Genomic DNA, 19,781 nt, shown 5'->3' on the forward strand with positions numbered 1-19,781 from the left:
TTGGTTCGACGCGCTTGACGCTGGTGTAAAGAAGAAGAAAAAAATCACACAGGCGAGTGGGAGGAAGCCAACTTGGAAACACCGCGGAGCGAACGAAACTCCCTCTTGTAGAAGAAGACTGAACTGGCCCGGCGGTCGGCGGCTCTGGACGCGGGGAAACGGCGGCTACACACACCGGGCTGTAACGAACCGCTGAGGCCAACATTAACTCAAACCCTCCGCCACCTGGAAGTTTAAACTTCGCTTCAAACTTTCCGGCGGGGCTCCTCTGTCTGAACTCGTTAAGCGGTGGTTTGTCTGGCTGGCCTCTAAACCGACGCGTCCGTGCCCCACATGTAACTGCCTTGTTCTTGTTGGTTCTCCAGAAACAACCAGGTGAGCGGGCACGTCTGGCTTCACTACCCGGGGGACCTGCGCAGGTAACGGGGGTTACTATTACCTGAACCTGTACGTAAACACGGTGTCGCTAGGATATCTTTTGACGCTCCCCTTTCACCCCTACGGCTCTCCCGTATAGCTGCCGGAGTACAGCACCGGGGAGCCACCGAGCACCAGGACGGTCATGGATGTAGCAGGAGAGAGCAAGACCCGGCGGGGGGAAGGCAGGAGGTGGACCCCCGCGGTGCTGCTTAACAGGAGAAAACCACCGGTGGATACCATGTACGTCGTCGCTGTGATCTGCCTCCAAGGTTGGTAACAAGATACTGTACACAGACACATAGCCTACATTTCTATTCACTTTTTTGTTGATGAAGTCTACAGCAAGATTTTTTTTTTCAAATTGCATACACTCACTGATGCGGACGCCGACATTGACCTCCATCATGCTTTTGTAAAGGATTTGCTGTTGCTTGTTCAAGTTAGTCAGCCTCACTGGCTGGCTGCACTGAGAGAAAACTAAACACTGAATGCTGCTGCTGAGAGGGAAAGTCTTGTTCACAACTGCTTTTCACGGTCTTTCTTTGCATCATAGGAACACGTTTAGGTTTAGTTTACAGTTAAGTTGAGGATACGTTTTAAACTACATTTTGTTTGGGGGGGGGGGGTCAATGAAGGAAGAGGGCCACCCCTCCCCCTCATCCCCCATTGACCCCAGTTTAAGGGGGGGAAGAAAAACAAGTACTGCAATTTTGTAAGTGAATGCAGACTGCCTTCAAAATGACTATTCACAAGAGGAATATACAGTATATGTTCCTTAAAACAAATTCCTCCATTTTACTGCATACTAAATACAATGTCAGTTTGCCATGTTATTACCATGTTTGCACAGTAATTCAATTTATCGTCAGGGAACAGTGGAATGGCAGCATGGTGGCACGTTTTCAGCTATCACTGTGCCATGTCATTATGTATTCCCAGGAGTATTACAGTACCCCCCTCCATCCTCACACAGACACGTTGGATACGCCATTTCTGATTATCATATTCATAACTCTGTTTGCATGTTTGAACTGCCTCCCTGAGCTTCCCCCCTCGCCACCCCACCCTCAGTTTGGCACGCTTTCATGGGTGCCATTCATATGCACGGGATGCAGACTAGAGCAGTACTAGTCCTGGCTGGTTATCGCAGAGAGAAAGGAGCCATAGGAAAGATACAAATAAAACAAAACATGACGCCATGCCCCCCCCACAGCACACAAACACACGCACTGTGGAAGCGAGCCTATTTTAAAGTTCATAACCTCAGCTCCGGGGTGAGAAGAAAGCTGTGAAAAGATCCCTTCCTAGTTTGTGTGCAAGAGGAATGCTCTTATCCTGCCAGGGAATCGGGGGCTCATTAACTCGGCGCTCATCATGTCAAAACTGAGCCGGTCTTATCAGATCTCCACATGCAGACTGAAACCCAGCACAGCAGCAGCAGCAACACACTGTGTTTTGCCCCAAACCTTCAACACAGCGGCGATAGTCAGAGTGGCTGAAAAATTCCTTTAAGTTGAAGTGTCTGCCCCCCCCCCCCCACCACCACCACCACCACCCCTCCAGTACCTCCTCATGGAGCCCACTTTGGAATGAATGTGTCCTCTGTGTGCAGGCAGCAGGGGAGAGAGAGACGGAGGGCTGCCTATGGGTTTGTGTGTGTTTATACGATCCATGAATAGAGCCAAGCCAGGTACTCTTCGTGACAGCCTTGCGAGGGGTTGTAGCTCCCTCTTTAGAAATGCCCTTTTTTTTTTTTTTTTTTTTTTACAAGGGGGTTTTCTGAATGTGTGAAAAGCACGGCAGAGGCCAAAAATGGCGGCGACAAGCGAGGCACACCGATTTATTTTTATGGTTGGCTTTTATTTCCCCACATGAAGCAGTCCACACCAAAACGCGCCATGATCCATGTTTATCTGGAGGGCTGTCGGATATATCTGCAGGATCTGGGCACCGAGCTCAAATATTTACCCAGATCTTTGTTTGTTTTCAGTTGACAGTAGTCACTCTGTTTCTGCATTTTCCACTCACTTTGCTTTCCCCCTCCACGGGTCTGGTTTCTATTTCTAGCCGATGCAGCAACTCGGATCAAGAAGAAAGTAGAGACACTTATGGAGCTGATGTTCACAATGATAATGCAGCATCTCTCCTCCTATCAGCATTCCATATGCTTTCACCCTCTCCTCCCTGCCTTGCGATGTGTTTTTTTTTCAAATCCTTCTTTCCCTCATCAAGGCAATCTCATCCCCCCCCCCCCCCCCCCAAGTAATAATGGGAAAAAATGACTGGGCTTTATTATTGCAGAGGAGCCGAGAGACACGTGAAATGTTTAAGTAACATCCTCCTTGCACATTTGTCTCCCCTCATATCAGAAGATCTCAGCTCTCATTGGCTGGCACGTTCATAAATTGGATGCCTGCCTGTGCTAAAAAAAACATGATATTGGCCCTAGTGATGATTTAGAGGTGTGTAATGAAATTTCTGGATATTGTCTCCTGGGGCTTCCATAACCCTCTGTAAAACAAGATGCCGTAACTAAGCAGCCGCCGTAGCAAACCACCACAGAACAGTGTGTGGTATTGTGCTAGTGCAGGGGTGTCGAACTCATTTTGGTTCGAGGGCCACATACAGCCTCTCTGATCTCAAGTGGGCCAGACCAGTAAAATAATGGCAAAATAACGTACATATGTCAAATCCAAATCTTTAGCTTTGTTTTTCAGTTATGCTTTATAACTCAGCCTATATGTAACCTACATTATCACGGATCACAAGGGATCTCTGTAGCCCCCAGGAAATGTCTTAGTAAAGGTTGCCGCTGGCCAGCAAAAATTTTGGGGGTATTTTGCTCAAAGATGCCAATACGCACTAATGAAATAAACAACTGTTTATTTGAATACACAAATACAACAGGCATTGACCTTACAGTTGTCCAATTTTGTTTACTATATGTACAGGGACACATTTTGTGCAAACATGCAGACAGTACAAAATGCAATTAAATAAAAGTGCAACTTCTGTTTTGATTTATTTTTAAATACAGAGGTTATTTGTTGTTTTGGAATACGTTTTTCCCAATTTAATTTAATTTAAATTTAACTTACTTTTTTTTTTTAAATGCTCAGAAATGTGTGCTCTACAAGTCGCGGGCAGGATGTTTGACACCACTGCCTTAGACACTTGACTCAATCAATCATCAATATTAGCATGCTATTTGGCCACATATATTGGCCTATTTACAGCCCTCAGAAAACTGACAGCTCTTCTTAGATGCAAGTTCATCAATTCATGGCTTAAAATCCTGAGCTGTGGAACTTTCAATCATCCAATCAGAGAGTTCATTGACCTAAAAGTATACAATATAATATGTTATACATATAAAATAGTATATGTTGGTATTCAGAAACTCTGTATTCTATTGTTTTACTAAGTAGTGGTTCCTCTGCCTTTATTAGAACGTCTATAAAGCTAATCTGTCTTTTTGTCTTGGGATGTTTTGTCAGCGTACACCTGCCACTGTTTTATTTTAAAATCCTCACGCTTGGCTCTTTTTAACCCCACTGTGTGCCCGCAGGCTGCACACTGGTCCTGATTCCCCAGATACTCATGAAATAATGGCGCCTAAATAAACCAAAGAAGAATATATTGTGTGTAGCGGATTTGTCTGTTTTTTAATATCAGGCAAACACAACGGTTTACTATCTTGTGGTGGACAACGAACATTCATCAGAATGAAATTGTACCGTTGCAGTTTATAAACACATTTGAAAGGATTAACAATACATGGCTCAGCATGGGAATCATTGGTATATGCTTCGTGCACAGCTGTTGTTGCAGTAAACTGGTGTATCTTCATAGGGTTTTATCATACTAAGACAAATAAAGGAAGAGTGTTATTTACAAATGTTTTGTAACAGCTTTTTTCACCAATAGGAACTGTTGTACTGCACATCAAATGATTCTGGTATTTGTATAGTTCACTATAGTGCTTCAGAGGCTGGCATGCTGTATCTTATGTCTCGCTTTTTTTTAGCTGCTAATGTGTTCTAAGTCTTTGTTAAAGCCATGTAAGATAAGAAGAAATAAGTGTTGTTTGTATTTCTGAAGTGTAGTGTGTGTAGGTGATGGACAACAATTCAATATTACCCAATATCTAATTTAAGTCATACCGTGATTATGTTTTTTACACATTAAGTTTTTTTTTTGATGTTCCCCTGTGTGTTGAAAATATGCACATATAGCTCAGTAGAGAATGCAGCAATGAAAGAAAATAGAATCTTTCTAGGTCAAAAATTGTCTCAGGTTGTGATGTCACCACGCTCCCCTAGAGACCTTTGCTGTGTATATGATGGGCTCTTTTCAAGGCATAGCCCAAGCTAGCTGTACTCTTTGAGTCTAGCGTGACAACAAGACAAAGCCGTGCTCAGTATACGTCTGATGAATGGACTTGAATAATAAGATCTGGTTCTTTTGGGCGCGTTTGTGCACACACATCTGAGAGTTTTGACCGGTAAGCGCACAAGTTGTGAGACTTGGGGGGAGGATTTCTCAGGGTCTTCCGCACCGCGGCTCTTGTTTCTGGTCATTTATCAGACCATGTTTATTCAGGTTTAGGTGAAAAACCTTTTGAACTTGAGAGTCCTCTTCTCCCCCCCCCCCCCCGACTGACGGTATTTTTCAGTCTGCACTCCCACACCGTTATATATAGGGATCTTCTCCCAGGGGAGGATCTTTTTGCACTCTCTCAGAGGTTTCAATCATGGCTACCCAATCTCTCAGATTCGGGCCCCTTTTTAAGTTCTCGACTGATGCACCCTTGTCTCCTCTGTTGTTCACTGTCCTTTCTTTGGCCCGTGATCCCCAAATTAGTAAAAAAGTTGTTTTGGAGCACAAAAGAAATGCAACAGAAGGGAGCAAGGTTGCATGCATTGCCATTTTCCTTTCTAACTCTACTTGACCTTACTGCAGGGTTCAACATAACTTTTTTTTCCTACTGGCCCGTCGGGCCAGTGGATCCGAGTTTTACTGGCCCCTTGTATATTTTCACTGGCCCTGCACACACTTTTTTTTTCTTCATAATTTAGTGTCAATAATTATAATACCTGTATTAGAAAAATAAAGAAAGATAACCAGATCTAAAGGGAATATCTATTCTGTAACAGTATAGATATTCCCTTTAGATTTGGTTATTTTTCTTTTAGTTAATTATATGAAATGTTGATATTGCTCATACACATAATATAAAACCAGGCAAACATATTGAATTAGAAGCCTACAACTAAAAGTATGTTGAAAGAGTCGGCCAGTATTTTAAAGTCCAGTAGTTTGATTGTTTTTATTCTTGAATTTGGGCAGTTTAATGAATAGTTCACCTGCAGAAGTCATGATCAAACATAAAAAAAAAATAAGAGATGAAGGTCTGATCATTCTTTGTGGTGTGGTAGGCTGTTTTTATTAATTTCTCTATATGCATTAGGGATGTGAATGTGTCGACCGAATGACCGGTTTTCCACTTGCGCTCAAGTTGACTTTAAAAATAGAATAGAAATCCGAAAATCAGTGGGTTATGCCGTTTTTTTAATGGGAGATTTCACCGTGTATGTGAGTTCACGTCTGGTCGTGCGCGCTGCAGGAGTGTCACTTCTCCATGAAGTGTCAGCTTCACATAAGAGTCCGGTGTGGGACCATTTTTTCAAACTATTGATAAAAAACAATGCAGTGCAAAATATGCAGCATAAGTTAAACGCTCGTCTAAGACTATGACGTTAAATCACCTTAGAAACACACAATGCCTTCGTCCGATCACAGCAGCGTTTCACCGTGTGATCTCGCCAGCGAGTGAGCCGCCGCGCAGATGAACTGTGGTTTGTGGCTAAAATAATAACCGGGGATATTCTCCCCGTTAGCGATTTCAATGGGAAAGACTTCCGCGATCTGATTGAATGTCTCGAGCCTGAAAACACAGTGCCAAACTGCGCGACTATACTGTACAGTGAGCGGAGTCCCTCCGTTCGTTTCTGTCTACAACCGACACAATCACCAGAGACGCATTCACAGCGTTTAAATAACGCCTCTCATTTGTATTACCATTGGGGCTTGGATGAAAATACTGTAACATTACGGCGGCAGATAAAGGAAAAGCGCAGTTATCATTTTCTGCACCTCAACCTCTGCTGTGGGAAGAAAGAAAGGGGGCAAAGCAAGTCGATTGATTTGTCGACTCGCAGGCGGACAGTAGGCAGCTCTGCCAACGGAGCGAGAGTGCACCCGCTTGTTGCCCCGCCTGTCAAAACACCCACGCATCGGTGTCCAATGGCCTTTCATTAAAAAATATATTTTATATTAGGTTTATTATATTGAGTCTTAAATAAACACTGCTTTCATTCCGACTCTCAACGCGCATTTCAATGAACCATGATGTAGTCTACAAAAAGATACTGAACCGTGATTGGCCAGTCACTGGCCCGGGCGGGACAGTGACTGGCCAATCAACTTGCCCTGCATATGATTTTACTGGCCCCGGGCCATCGGGCTATACGTTATGTCGAACCCTGTACTGTATTGTTTTTATGACTCAAATAAAGAGGCGGAGCGACAGGAAAAAAGAGCTTCCTTTTTAGTTTGGTGGAGATAATGACAGGAAGATGGATATGATAGGTCGTAAAAACTTGTGTCGGGCTATCTGACGGCTACTATTTAACATTAAATGCTTGCTGACGTGTGTGTGGGGGAACTAGCGCAACTGCTTATTTTTGCAGGGCCAATGAATCTCCCCGTTTATCTTAGGTCGGACCCCGGTTCATAATGACCCCATGCTCTCTGTGGGACCCGTTGGCTCATCAATAAAGCCAAATAAACAAAGAACAGCGAAGACCAAGCTACTCGCTTCAAATGATGATTATTGCACCTAATGACCCATGAACCCTCTGGCTGCAGTGTGTGTGTGTGTGTGTGTGTGTATATTTCTGAGTCAAAAAGTGCATGTGTGCTGCTGGCTCATGTGTTAGTGGTTTTGCTGGCCCTGCTGCTAGACCCTGTGGTTGCGATTGGAGTCGGGCCTGGTAGATCTCTGTCTCTTTTTTTTTCTCTCCTTATTTCCTGTCTCAGTTTGGTCTCTTGCCCCCGGTGCTTGCCAGTCTTTGTCTGGAAGGATCTCTGTTGTTTATTGACTTGGTGCCTGCCTGCACAGCTCTGTCTCCTGTCTGGGCTGGAGCAGTGCACCCCAACCCACCACCACCGTCCACCACTGATGCTGCTGCTGCTTCGTTGTGTTACATTCAACAATGCTTTTCTTTTTTCTTTTTTCTTCATAGTGTTTCCAATTACTTGCTGGCATGCTTCAGTGGAATAATAATATGCTGGAAGAGTTTTAGTAATCCGCCATGGCTTATGTCCTGAAATTCACTTCCGAGTATCACAAAACGCAAACAACCCAAAACATTGTTTTAATGTATTATGACAGCTGACCACTTTAACAGCATAGGGTGAGTCGAGCTGCAATGATTAGTCATTAAGTCAATTGGCATAACATTTATTAAAATTAACTATTTTTTGACATCTAATCCACTAAAAATAAATGTGTTTTAATTGAGGAATGAATCAGCAGAATGATCAACAATGAGAATAGTAGCAAATTGCCGCCTGGTGTTGAGTTTAGTTGTAACTAACATGTTTTCAAAAGTTTAGGCTGAAAATCTTTTTCCGTCCAAAATTTGGATTTATTAAGCATAGATGAATTGATTGGGGGAAAAAATAGCGACCCAATCTGACTGGAACCCAAGATTTGAAAATAACCTGAAGATAATAACACCCGATTGCTGTTGATTTTTAGCAGATCATAATGGAGTTCAAACGAAGCCAATTAACGAGCATCAGTGTCAAAAAAGAGTAGCAAAGCATTTTCCCCAGGCTGTTCACCGTATTGTTTTAGCTTCAAAGAAAGAAAAACATGTTTTCTCCAGCGATGATTATGATGCTCCACATTCAATGTTCTCTACCACATTGATTCCAACATCGGTAAATCCAGGCCCGCTTGTTGATTTAGTATATTCCCTGATATGGCCTAAAGCCACATTCAGACCCACATTAGCCAAGAAAACATAGTACCCCTCCCCATTAATTTCAATTAGACCCACAGGGGGGTGCCGGCTCAGGGTTGTTTGGCAGCAGAGTTGAACCTGCCTTAACTTTTGCCAAACTACAATATGTTCGCTGGCAAAGCATAACTGAAGCCAATCAATAACTGCAAGGGCACATTCCTAGTGAATTACTGCTGCAACATTTATGCTGTATTTCTGTTGTTTACACCGCTATGCAACACAAGTTCAAATAACTGCTGCCTGGATAGCTTCCCAGAGTTATACAATCCTATCTCATAATATTAGAATATAAACCTATGACTCATCTGATACTGACTGGAAGTATTTCATTGTCTCACTCTCACAGGTGATCCTAAACAACACGTCCTCACCAACGCAGCTCCTTGTGTTTTCTTTAACAGTGTTGAAGGGCTTACTGCATAACTTATTTTTCACTAGACAAGATTCTGTTGTCTCACGGTACATATTGTCATGTCTCTCCCAGTCCCAACCCTGTTTGGGTCTTAGTTACTAGGAAGGAACCAGTTGAACCCGTACTGGTTTAAGCTCTAATGTTATTGAAAAATAAAGTATGGCATTCTTCCTTTGTTTAACTGCAGTGATCCTATGTTTTGTGACTTTATTATCAGATGTCTTTGCTGAGATAATCTTTAACTTAAACCCTGTCCAAACTGCTGTGATAACCTATGGTTTCTTGTTCACTTTTTAACTGGCAAACACAGATGTTTTTACCGGTTTGACACTCTTATATCACCCTTTCCGACAGTTGTAAATCCCTACAACAACTTTCCCCTGTTCAGGGGCAGGTGTGAGGCCCTGGCGTTGGGAAGCTCGCCTTCAGAGTGAAACAAAATCCCCGGTTTTGTTCCCACGTCGGTGCCAAAGCATGCGCAGCGGCGCCGCATTCAAATGCATCTGATAGAAACGTGCAGGAATGCCTCATTTGGCTTGAGCCCGTTTGAAAGGGGGAGGAGGACGGAAGAAAGGAGGGCAGGAGAGGAGAAAAGGCGTCTGGCATGGCGTTGCATAATCCCGGCAGCCATTAACTCTTTGTGTCCCGAGGCCGAATGAACTCATCATAGAAACGGGGCCACAGGCAGTGACATCAGGCAGCTCTCAATCAGTCCCTCAGCTCCTCCCCGCCACACCAGTAGATGTAAACAAGCTGAAAAGGCCACGGGTGTTTAAATGGAAGGGCCCGGAACTGTGTTTGATCTTCTGATGAATGGGGGTCAGCTGGCTACAACTGACCCTGCATAGGGGCCAGTTGTTGTTTGGAGAGAATATGTTTATCTTGGTAGTCCTCATGTCCTCGTATCTGTGCTGATTGACTGTATTATCTAGTTTACTAGTTCTCTCTGAGTTCAGTGCCCCCTTTGGCCCCTTTATGGTTCCATTATGATGTTTTGTCTGTCTGCCATCGGTTGTAGACAAGCTCAAAGGCCACAGCCTGTACAGTGTTAACGTCCCCCGGGTCCTGGTACCTGACTTATGCCTAATTTCCACTAGGCAGCACAGTTTGGTTCGGTACGGCACAGTTCGGCAGGGAACGGTAACCCTAGATCTGGCTTGCATTTCCACTGCTGACATTACCATTTGGTTGTGAACCAAGTGCCATTCTACTACTGGTGTTCTCCCAGGCTTTGGAAGAGCACAGAGCTAAATGTTGTAAGTTGTTCTCACAAAGAAGAATATCCCACCACAATAGTATTTTTAATGGATTTCTTTGAACTTGTCGCTGAAGGGGTATGTGGGGGGAGTGAAGAAAGCCATGCTTGAGTCATTTTGGCAGATGTCTCAATTGAATATTTCTTTGTGTTTAGCAAGTAAGTAGTCCAAAGAAAAACGTGACTTCATGGGACTCTGACAAAGTAGCATGGATGGATGCTGCCTCCTGCGGCTCTGGATCAGACAGTATTGAGTGCGTCTGTGCAAGCTGAAAGTATTTAGCCCAAAACGAGTTTGACATTTTTCCTTTTTACATCCTCCTCCTTTCTAGACATGGCTGCCTAGATTTAGAAAGCTTTGTTTTCTTTAATCCGTTCTGAGCTTCACTTTCTTAAACGTTAAAGTCCACTCTTAGGTGGTCTGTATACTTATAATTTTTTTTATTGATTGATCAACAGTAGAAATACATTTCTCTGGCAGTGCGTCTCGACAATCTACGCGGCCACGCTACCCCTTTCAAATTCTTTGCGCTCACCACTGCCGTGCCATCTGTAGTTTGTCTGAATTATCGCGTTTAACTGTGTGGCCGTGTGGGAAAGCCTCTTTCTTCCATCAGGTCTTGCCTCCGTTTACATCTTGAACCTCGGCCCAGCGTTCTGGCTTAACTCAGTATCTTTTCTTGTGGTTTGGGTTAGCCAGCTAACATTCCGCCTCCTTATTTTGGTTTCCCTTTTATTCAGTACAAAGGCTTCTCGTAAATTTTTTAAAATACCGTCTCATCACAGCAGTCGTTTTCTGAGCTTTGGTCATCTGTCATTTCTGTGACCTTTTTATTTTTGTGCTATGCTAGCATGCAATATAAACACATTGTAGGCAGCAGTGAGAGGATTGTACGAAATGGCATGGTATTTAATAGTTAAATCATAATAATTACTACGTGGTTCAGCCCTCTACACGTTAAACCAGTAGCTGTGTTGTTCAGTGTGTGTAGCTCTGTCTGTTTTTGTTACCAGTGGGTTTTTTTACCCTGTAATTAGCCTCTGTAATGAGATCAGTGAAGGCGGTCATTCAATAGATTTATTTATTGGCTACAAAATCACCTAAACCACTGCTGACCCGAGGTCTGTTACCTGACCATGTTAGACAATTATAGGTCTCCCACATCCTGCAGCCAGTAACATCCAGACCAGCATTAGCACATTATTGCTGGCATTGTTCTGTATTAGTAGACAGTAATTACCACACAGCAGAGAGGGAAGCTCATTATACGGGCCAGCATCGTTATTTTTCTGCCGTTTGAATTATGTTAAACAACCTCAGCAGCATCCCCAGATTCACCTCGTTCCTCCTCTCTGCTTGCTGCTTTACTCGCACTGTATTTCACCTTCCTCTGCGCCATTTTACTTTGTTCGTTCCAGTTTCTCAAACTATGCCAACCACTACTGAATGGATTTAAACCCCCTGTCCTCCTTTTTTCGGCTGTCCCCTATCTGAACCCCCCTCCGAGTCTTAATCAGTTCTGACAGAGGGATGGCACAGCATACGCAGACCTACGGGCGGAGGAGGTTTGGGAAAAGTGCACCTCCTTTTCTTGTCTGGGTGTTGTCTGGAAAGCCATTCTCCTGTTGGGAAAGGGGGCTCAAATTAAACCCGCAGTGGTGTTAAATCCTGCAATAGCGGGGTTTTTTTTTTATAGTAGAGCAAATTGTCATTCTCTCTTAAGAATGTTCTCACAAATGATTTGTTAATATTATATTGTCTTATAGCCAGGTGTTATGTCAGGGGAAAAATCTGTCTGTTGCTTTGTTTGGTGCGATGTGAGGGTTACAGGTCAGTCCAGTAACATCTGCTACGAGTAGGTGTTTCCTGTTTGTCTTCCATTATTCCCTCCATCCGTCCACTATACCGTAGGCTTTATTGGAGAGGCTGATGAGACGAGCTTGGGGCTGCTCTCTCTCTCTGTGTTTTAATAATTAATACTGATTTCTTCTTTCAAAACTACTTTGAGGTCATTAAATATGCTTATTCTGGGTTTTCCACTGAGCATTTGAGTGCTGTCTGCAACCCGTTTTAATAGGATTTACCACTCTGCCAAGAATAAGAGTCTTAAAGTTGGGAACTTGATCATATTTTTATACAAGTTTTTACATAAAAGTCATCCAGTAAAAAGAATCTGAAATTCGGATTGGAAACAGCGATTGGCAAACACTACATTTGGATACAAACTTTCTATAAATAAATCCCTGATGTGCCACTTTTTGACATTTATAACTCTTGCATACATGGCTGCTGGCTTTGTATATGAAAGCGACCTGTAATTGTTGCATCACTGAAGACAACTATTGCTAACCAATACCCTGTGGAAACCCTACAGTTCCCATACATGCATGTGACATTCATAAACTGTAAATGTGCACTGATTATTAGGGCCAGTGTAAATGATACCTGGTAACAATATGGGTGAAATGAGAAGTTAATTCCAGTCATTGTTATTAGTAACGGCTATTACCAGCCTCAGTCAACATCGTCAGTATTTACCCTAAGAAAACCCCATTCTGGTTGATCCCCAAAGAGGAATAACACACCAAATAATACAAACATAACACAAACCACTACAATAGGCTGCTCTGTGCAGGTGCAGCCAGCTAACACAGGCTGGGTGTTTGGGGAGCAGCACACGGACAGTGTTTCCTGTCCTTATCTTGCAGAGGTGACGATGGATAGAAATGCCCATGTTGTGTCTGACAATTGACAATGACCCTCCCTCCCTCCCTGCATTGTGCCTTGTGCCAGAGAGCAGAGGAAGTAGGCTTCATTCATGTTGGGGCGGTTTCCTCCCGGCACCACGTCAGAGCGGAAGAGGATCTCCGCTGCGTACTCCCCTGTTCCACACCACAGCTTTCACCGCTGCTTTGTGTCCTCTTCCAGGTTAGACAGGGCCATGGTCTTGTCTTTCCTCACTGCCAACCATGTGGCTGGGGGTCTCCAGTGTGTGTGTGTGTGTGTGTGTGTGTGTGTGGTCAGGATGGAGGGGGGCAAAGGCCACAGTCTCCCTGAGGGTCTGCACAACAGCCGTGGCAGGAGAGGGGCTGGTGGCTGTTTACTTCCTGTGGTGCAGATGGGGCCACCCTCGCAGCTCGCACTGCCTCTGGAATTTTTGCAAATATGTTAACGCAGACTTGACGCCAAGCAGGAAAAGTTATTTGGTGTATGTGCTAGTGTGGTTTACACGTGTGTCTGTGTGTGGCCTAGGCACCTGTGGGTACAAATCTGTCATCCTTAATTCATTATTCTTTCTCCGTCTCATTTTTATCTACGATTGGGTGATGCTTCATCATCGGATAACATTTTCAGTTCATTGCTGAATGAGAAATGCAAAGTATGTGACGCTGTGTCACAAACATGCACAATGAATTGCAATGCACAGTTACTGGATTTTAAGTTTTTCAGATATCATTTTAGACATACTTTGCAGCTAACAACTTGCAGAAAGCTTCAGTCAGCAGGGTATGCAATTCATTTAGTTTTATCGGAATAGTTCATAACAAAAATGTGGTCTTATTGTACAGAAACAGATACAGATTGAAATTAGACTGTGACATGAGTAGCTAACTGAGTATTTGGCTTTCAAAAACCAGTTGCATTTTGGATCCAGTTCCAGAGTATAAATCTCAGTCACTAAGGACGAACTCACACTAGGCCATCTGTACCGTGTCCAAGTACGATTGCCCCCTAAAGTCAAGTTGGCACTCAGACTGGTCAAACAAACTTGACTTTAGGGGGCCATCGTACTTGGGCACGGTACAGATGGCCTAGTGTGAATGCGTCCCTAAGGTCAAATTCATCCCTTCTTGGACATTTTATCATATCATACTTACTGCTTCTTTTCTAGCCTACCATATTGACCTTACCCCTATGGGTTTAAAAAAAATAACCTGATACCTAAATAATGTCAAGTGCCAATGATGTCTGTTGTGTAGGTGCTGACACATCATCCACTTTGCCATCACACCATTATGTCAAACAATATCCACTGTCCATAGCACCCTTTCTGCATCCTGTGCTTTCTCTGCCTTCTGGTAAACTACTCATTCAGAGGCACATTATTATGTTCAGAGATATTACCGTGTTCTTCTGCCCGCTGCGTTTTTTTTGCCCCATGACTTCACCGGGTCTCTTTCATCTCTCTGTGGATGATTTCCAGGCGTGTTACTCTGCTTTTGTGTGTGCGCTTGCATGTGCGTGTGTGTCTGTGTGTGCCTTCCCGTTCTGTCATTTTGAAAGGGAGCAAAGAAAAGGTTGCAATGAAAGCTACACCCCTGCCTTCCCTACCACCTCACCGACCTGTCTCTTTTTAAACGAGGTTGGATGACACACGAGCCCCGGGTGAACCTCTTCTTCTCTTTCTTCAGCTTCCTCCCTCCTTCTCCCTTTTCTATTCTTCCCTCACACACATTCACGTCAACATTGGCGTGCTTTAAAGGGCCAGCAAACTACCCTCTTACTCTGGAACAGCCAGAGCCTCACACTCTGATCTAGAAAGGGTAGAGGAACCTTTCTTTCTGCTTTCAAAAATATGTCATGTTCAAAATGTGTGTTTGAATGTTTTAAGAGCGACAACTAAATACTCCTTTCTGTATTCCTCACACGTACAAGTCCAACGGGGGAAAAAATATTTCCCTATTGTGTGTTCCTTTAGATATGAATCTCAAAGAAATACCACAAGCCCATTCAAAATGTTCATGTGTTTTTAAGTATTATTAAAGCTATAGTGCGTAACTTAGGCGCCAGTGTCAGGGGGATGACATCAGTTTTTAAACGCTGCCATATTGAGAAATGTCTGATAGGGAAGGCTTAATCAACTCTGTCAACTAATTTGGCAATGGCTTGAATGTAACCGAAATTCATAATGAAACGGTTACACACTATAGCTTTAATGTAGATTTTAAAGCTGCTATACACTTAAATTTTATCCTCTTACATTTAAAAGCCCGAGAACACCACTGCAACTCAATGAAAACAGCAGTTATCCTTACATCAGGGCCATATTTTTCTACAGATTTTCAGCCAGCCTGGACAGACCTTGACAACACCTCACAGAAAGAAGAGGCCAGTCATGAATTAAACAAGCCCCGCTATTCAAAGACACCCGCCCAAATGTTTCTCATCTCTTATAAGGAGACAGAGTTGGATGTCCTGCAGCTTTTTCCTCCACCTCCTCCCTCTTTGTTTGATCTCTTCTTCTTGGCACAGTAACTCTTCCCCTAATAAAAACTCTGTGGCTGTTCAAAAGGCATTAAACATGAGCATGTTCCCCCCCACTGCAAGGAAATGGTGAGAGACGTTCACAGAATATGCTCAAGTCTATTTAAGCCACGCAACCGGCCCCAGCCTCCCAGAGCTGTTGCTCCCCCTGCACGCTGTTTCCCTCAGTCAACACTCAAGTCATTAACCCTGTCCTTTTCTTTCTAGAAAATGCTTGATTTACTTTGGAAATTTGTCTATATTACGCAAATGTTTATGGAAGGAAGGAAAAGTGCACTTGGGCCTTTGTATTTACGCTTGGTGAGACCACATCTGGCTGACTAAAAAATACCATAAAAGGCCCAAGACGGCATCGTCATAAAGCCTAGGATTCATGTCTTACGTTAATTTGGTTTTCCTTTTTTAGACGCAAGTTCCCAAATATTGAGGAGCAGATAAAAACACAAACATTTACTTTTCACGTGTAAGGAGTTTGACTAAGGAGTGTACGTTTTTTTTATATTGCCCAAATTGACTTGACTTGAACTGCCTCCTCCATTTTCCTGTCACAGCTGGAAATCAGGGGGAGCGACGGTTCGGCTGCGGACTGTATCAAAGCAACTGTTTTTATTGGCGACGTGCCGTTGGGTGGGTTTTAGGCCATAAAAATCGGACAGTGGGTTACCGTGCTTCTAAAAGCGTCATAATGAAGACTTTCGTTTCAGGCAGGAGGAGTGTGCGTAATTTGGGCAGCTGGAGGACATCAGACCAAGCGGGAGAGACAGAGGTTAAAGGTTCAAAGGGATGCTGAGGTCACCCCCCTACCCCCTAAAAAAATCCTGCTCGGGTTTCAGCGCAAATGGACTCTAACTAGCATTAACCTGATTCAAAGTGAGGAAGAGACTCCGGTTTTAAACCACTACAGATGGATGTGTGGGCGCCCAAGTAGAACCCTGTCGGCCTTAAAAGTGTTATGAATGACTTAAGGTCAGGCCAACACCAAGGATCCATTTGCTCCAGAAACACAATTTTTCCCCAAAGATGACCACCAATGATTACATTTTGTTTAATTGGTACTTAAAAAGACATTTGACAGATTTTTCTACAAAGGGAATACAATGCACCAATTCATTCCAGCTGTGAACTGATCAACGGAGGTTGAATTTACTTGCCTTGCTCAAGGGAAGCACTTATCGTTGGTACAGGACCGTCTTTGAGCAAAGAATTGAGCAGCTTGATCATCTCTCTAACGAAATGCACATGTAAATGACGTGCTTGGGCCAGAGACATCTGCCAGTCACTCTGTAGTTCAGTACGGTTGAGTCCTACACAGGCTCTTTCTTTAGCGATTGCACTCTCTCCAACTTGATCCTGTGACCCTGATCTGATTTCCTTTTCAGGTCAGATGATTGTGAGAAAGCCAGGGTCTGTCCTGTCGTGTTCCCTGATTAGTTCATTAAATACCACTCAACGCTATGATGCTGCCGCCATTGATGCGGCATCTGATCCCAGGAAAAAGCATTCAGTCACACTGACAGTCACCATGAAATCATCATCATAGACTTAGCTTTGTGGTTACACAATCATAACTTCTTGTACTAATTTGTTTTTTTCAACTTTGTTTGCTTGTGTTATAATTTAAAAAAGATGAAACCAGTAAATATTTAAGTGGCTCAACTTAATACAATACCAATGGTCCTGTTACTTTAAAAAAATAAAACAGTTTCTAATAATCCCGGCACCTAAACCAGACCTACACCAAACGTCATTGTCCAAGCTCCTTGTGTGTATGAAGAACATGGATTGAGATTACATGAATTCAGATCCACAGGGATTAACCCAGTTCTTTCAGATTACTCTATAACATTTCAATGATAATTGTAATCTGACACTCACACGTGTTGGTAATGGTTTGTTGACAGTTCAATCTTTTACAGTTTTTATGAGCCGAATATGATTGACTGCCCTCGTAGTGAGTCACACTCTCCAACATTGCCTTTTCTGTATTCATGCCTCCAGTGAAAACGCTGTGTGGAATCTTGTGGTGTGTCTGATGTCCCTCTGAGGTCTGCTCTTTATGAATGAGGGCTGCTTTAAGGTGGCTAGTTCTTGAGGTTGCCTTGAGCCGCACAGAGAGATGATTCCTCTAGAAGTGGTGGCTCAGCGAACAAGTGGTTCTTGTTAGATGTGAGCCGGAGAGAAAATAGCTCTAATTGAATGTGAAACCATATGCTTCTTATTTGGTGAAAATGCTTTTTTTGTCTTAGATCTTGTGAAATGTAGTGTTGCCAGACTACTCAGTGCATGCCATAAACAATGGCCCATTTTCAGCGTTTTTTTATGATGGAATATTACCGTTTGATGAAGACCAGTTCCCAAAAAAGCTTTAAGCTATTTAAGCTCTCATTGAATTTTCCAGTTTGTAAATGAAACCTCTGTGTATTTTTTTTCTTCTATTTGAGGCGCAGTTCCTTTTGACTCAGTTCATTGTGAGTATTTCCACACAGACCGACTGTAGTGCTGTAGAATTGATGAATGAGTGAATGTGGGGGAAATTTCAGCGTTAAAAAATCTCATGTGATTTAAATTCTTCAGCACATGGTCTTATCAGACTTCGCTTCACGCAGTTTAACACGTTTATCATCCTTTGAGACACATCAAAAGAATCTTTGACGGTTTGCCATGCCATCTTAGCTCCGGTACATTTGCTCGCAATGCCATTTCTCTTTAAGTTGGTTAACACACATAGCAAGCAATGAGCAGGTGGCTGCATGAATGTGAAATATAGTTTAACTGAAGGTATATGAGGAGACAGAGCTCCAAGTGTACTGTTTCTTTTGGCCGCGTTCCAACAGAACTATCCAAATGAAAAAAAAACGGCTCGCTCTGCAAAATAAACAAAAAAACGACTTATACCTTTTTCGTCCAGCCTGTAGATTTTTTCCCCCCTTTACATTTAATGTTTGCTTTAGCTTGTAAGTTGCTGGTTGAGTGAAGCTCCTTGATTTTTCAAGAGGTTTGCACTTTATATGCTACAGTGAAGAACTTTGTTGTGGTAAAATAATATATTAGCTACTACAGACAGCACAGTATAAGCTTGCCTAGCTCTGTTATTTTTCATCATTTAAGGTCAAAGTGTCAGACTTGTCAGAAAGGTATTTCCATGGATCCACAGGCAGGGCAGTTGAAGCTGGGTGTGCCTTCAGCCTTTCAAGAGTGAAGTTCAGTTGTGCCTGGATCAGTGGCTCTTTGTTACTGCATGGTACAGAAACTGGTAGTCTGTAGTTGTAAGCCTGACCCTGGGTGTCAGACATGTCAGACATAGTTTTATGTTCAAAGGTCAAGACATGTGTTTTTAACCTCAGGTCCTGAAACACTGCGACTTCTATATAACATGACCCCTGACCTTTTTAAACAAGGCAAATCTGCTCCTTTACAGGCTCATTATCTGATTATCCCCACCATGTTATTTCACACAGGAAATGCCATCTTAACCAGCTGCAGCCATGTGGGGTATTTTACAAGGTTTTTAACCCCAACAAATCATCACATTTCTCTGTAAACTAACCTCAGCCGCTCTGTTTATTCAGACAAAAGCTGGACTGTTGCAGTGTTGATAATAACTCTTGAGGATGTACATTCTTGTGTTCTCTGTGCTTTGAGGCAAAGTATCAGCAGAGAAATACAGTCGAGCTTAACTTGGGTAAACTCAACACTGTTCTGACGCAATGGCTATCAGTTGCTCCTCGACCCTTCTCTTTCTGTTTGTGTGAAACTCAAACAAAGTCCATATCACCTTGCATACCTTGGCAATACTCTAATAGATTTTTTTCCTCTTTTTTCCTGTCCACACTGTACACAGAATGCACAGTTCTCATGGCAAAGCAGATAGAGTAGAGGTCATTTAGGCGGCATCTACTCAATCAAACGGCAGAGCTTAGAAAAGCTGGATCCTTGACAACTTGATTCCGTTATTCTCTCCCTGTATGAAGGCAGCTTAGCCCGGTGGCTTTTTCAGCACAGAGGTGTGAGACGGGGAGCGGGCAGAAAAACAGGTTCTCAATGATAAATGGCAGGGCCCGGCTCGGAGCAGTGTCTCCTTTCTGACAGAGCAACCAGCTTTGTCTTGAAATATGAGCAGTGCCAGCGTCTCAGGGGCTCTGACTTTCAACAGGGCAGAAAGGAGAGAGGCGAAGGGAAGCAAGCTTTATGTTACAGGGGATGCCTCAGGGTTAACACAGAGGGATGAAAAGATTTAAGAAGCTGCTGTTGTCTGTTAAAGGGGATTACGGTTTAATTAGTGCTATGGTCAACGATATTTCCAATATGTCATTTCGGCATGGAGAGCTCTCTACC

At 43.2% G+C, this 19,781-nt stretch overlaps 1 protein-coding gene across 2 annotated transcripts in view; it reads left to right on the plus strand.

Moving 5' to 3' along the window:
- Positions 1-78: 78 nt before the first annotated feature.
- The window catches only part of ptk7b (protein tyrosine kinase 7b), an 80,273-nt gene continuing 60,570 nt past the window's right edge, over positions 79-19,781 (plus strand). Inside the window, exons 1-2 of one of the 2 annotated variants that reach the window (XM_080036343.1) lie at positions 79-419; positions 518-689. In XM_080036343.1, coding sequence (XP_079892469.1) covers positions 563-689 — 127 coding nt within the window. In that variant the 5' untranslated portion in view covers positions 79-419; positions 518-562. The remainder of the gene's footprint in view (positions 420-517; positions 690-19,781) is intronic. The other variant, XM_080036344.1, reaches the window with a different exon arrangement.

Source organism: Ammodytes marinus (assembly GCF_949987685.1).
Source record: "Ammodytes marinus genome assembly, chromosome: 11".
NCBI lineage: Eukaryota > Metazoa > Chordata > Actinopteri > Uranoscopiformes > Ammodytidae > Ammodytes > Ammodytes marinus.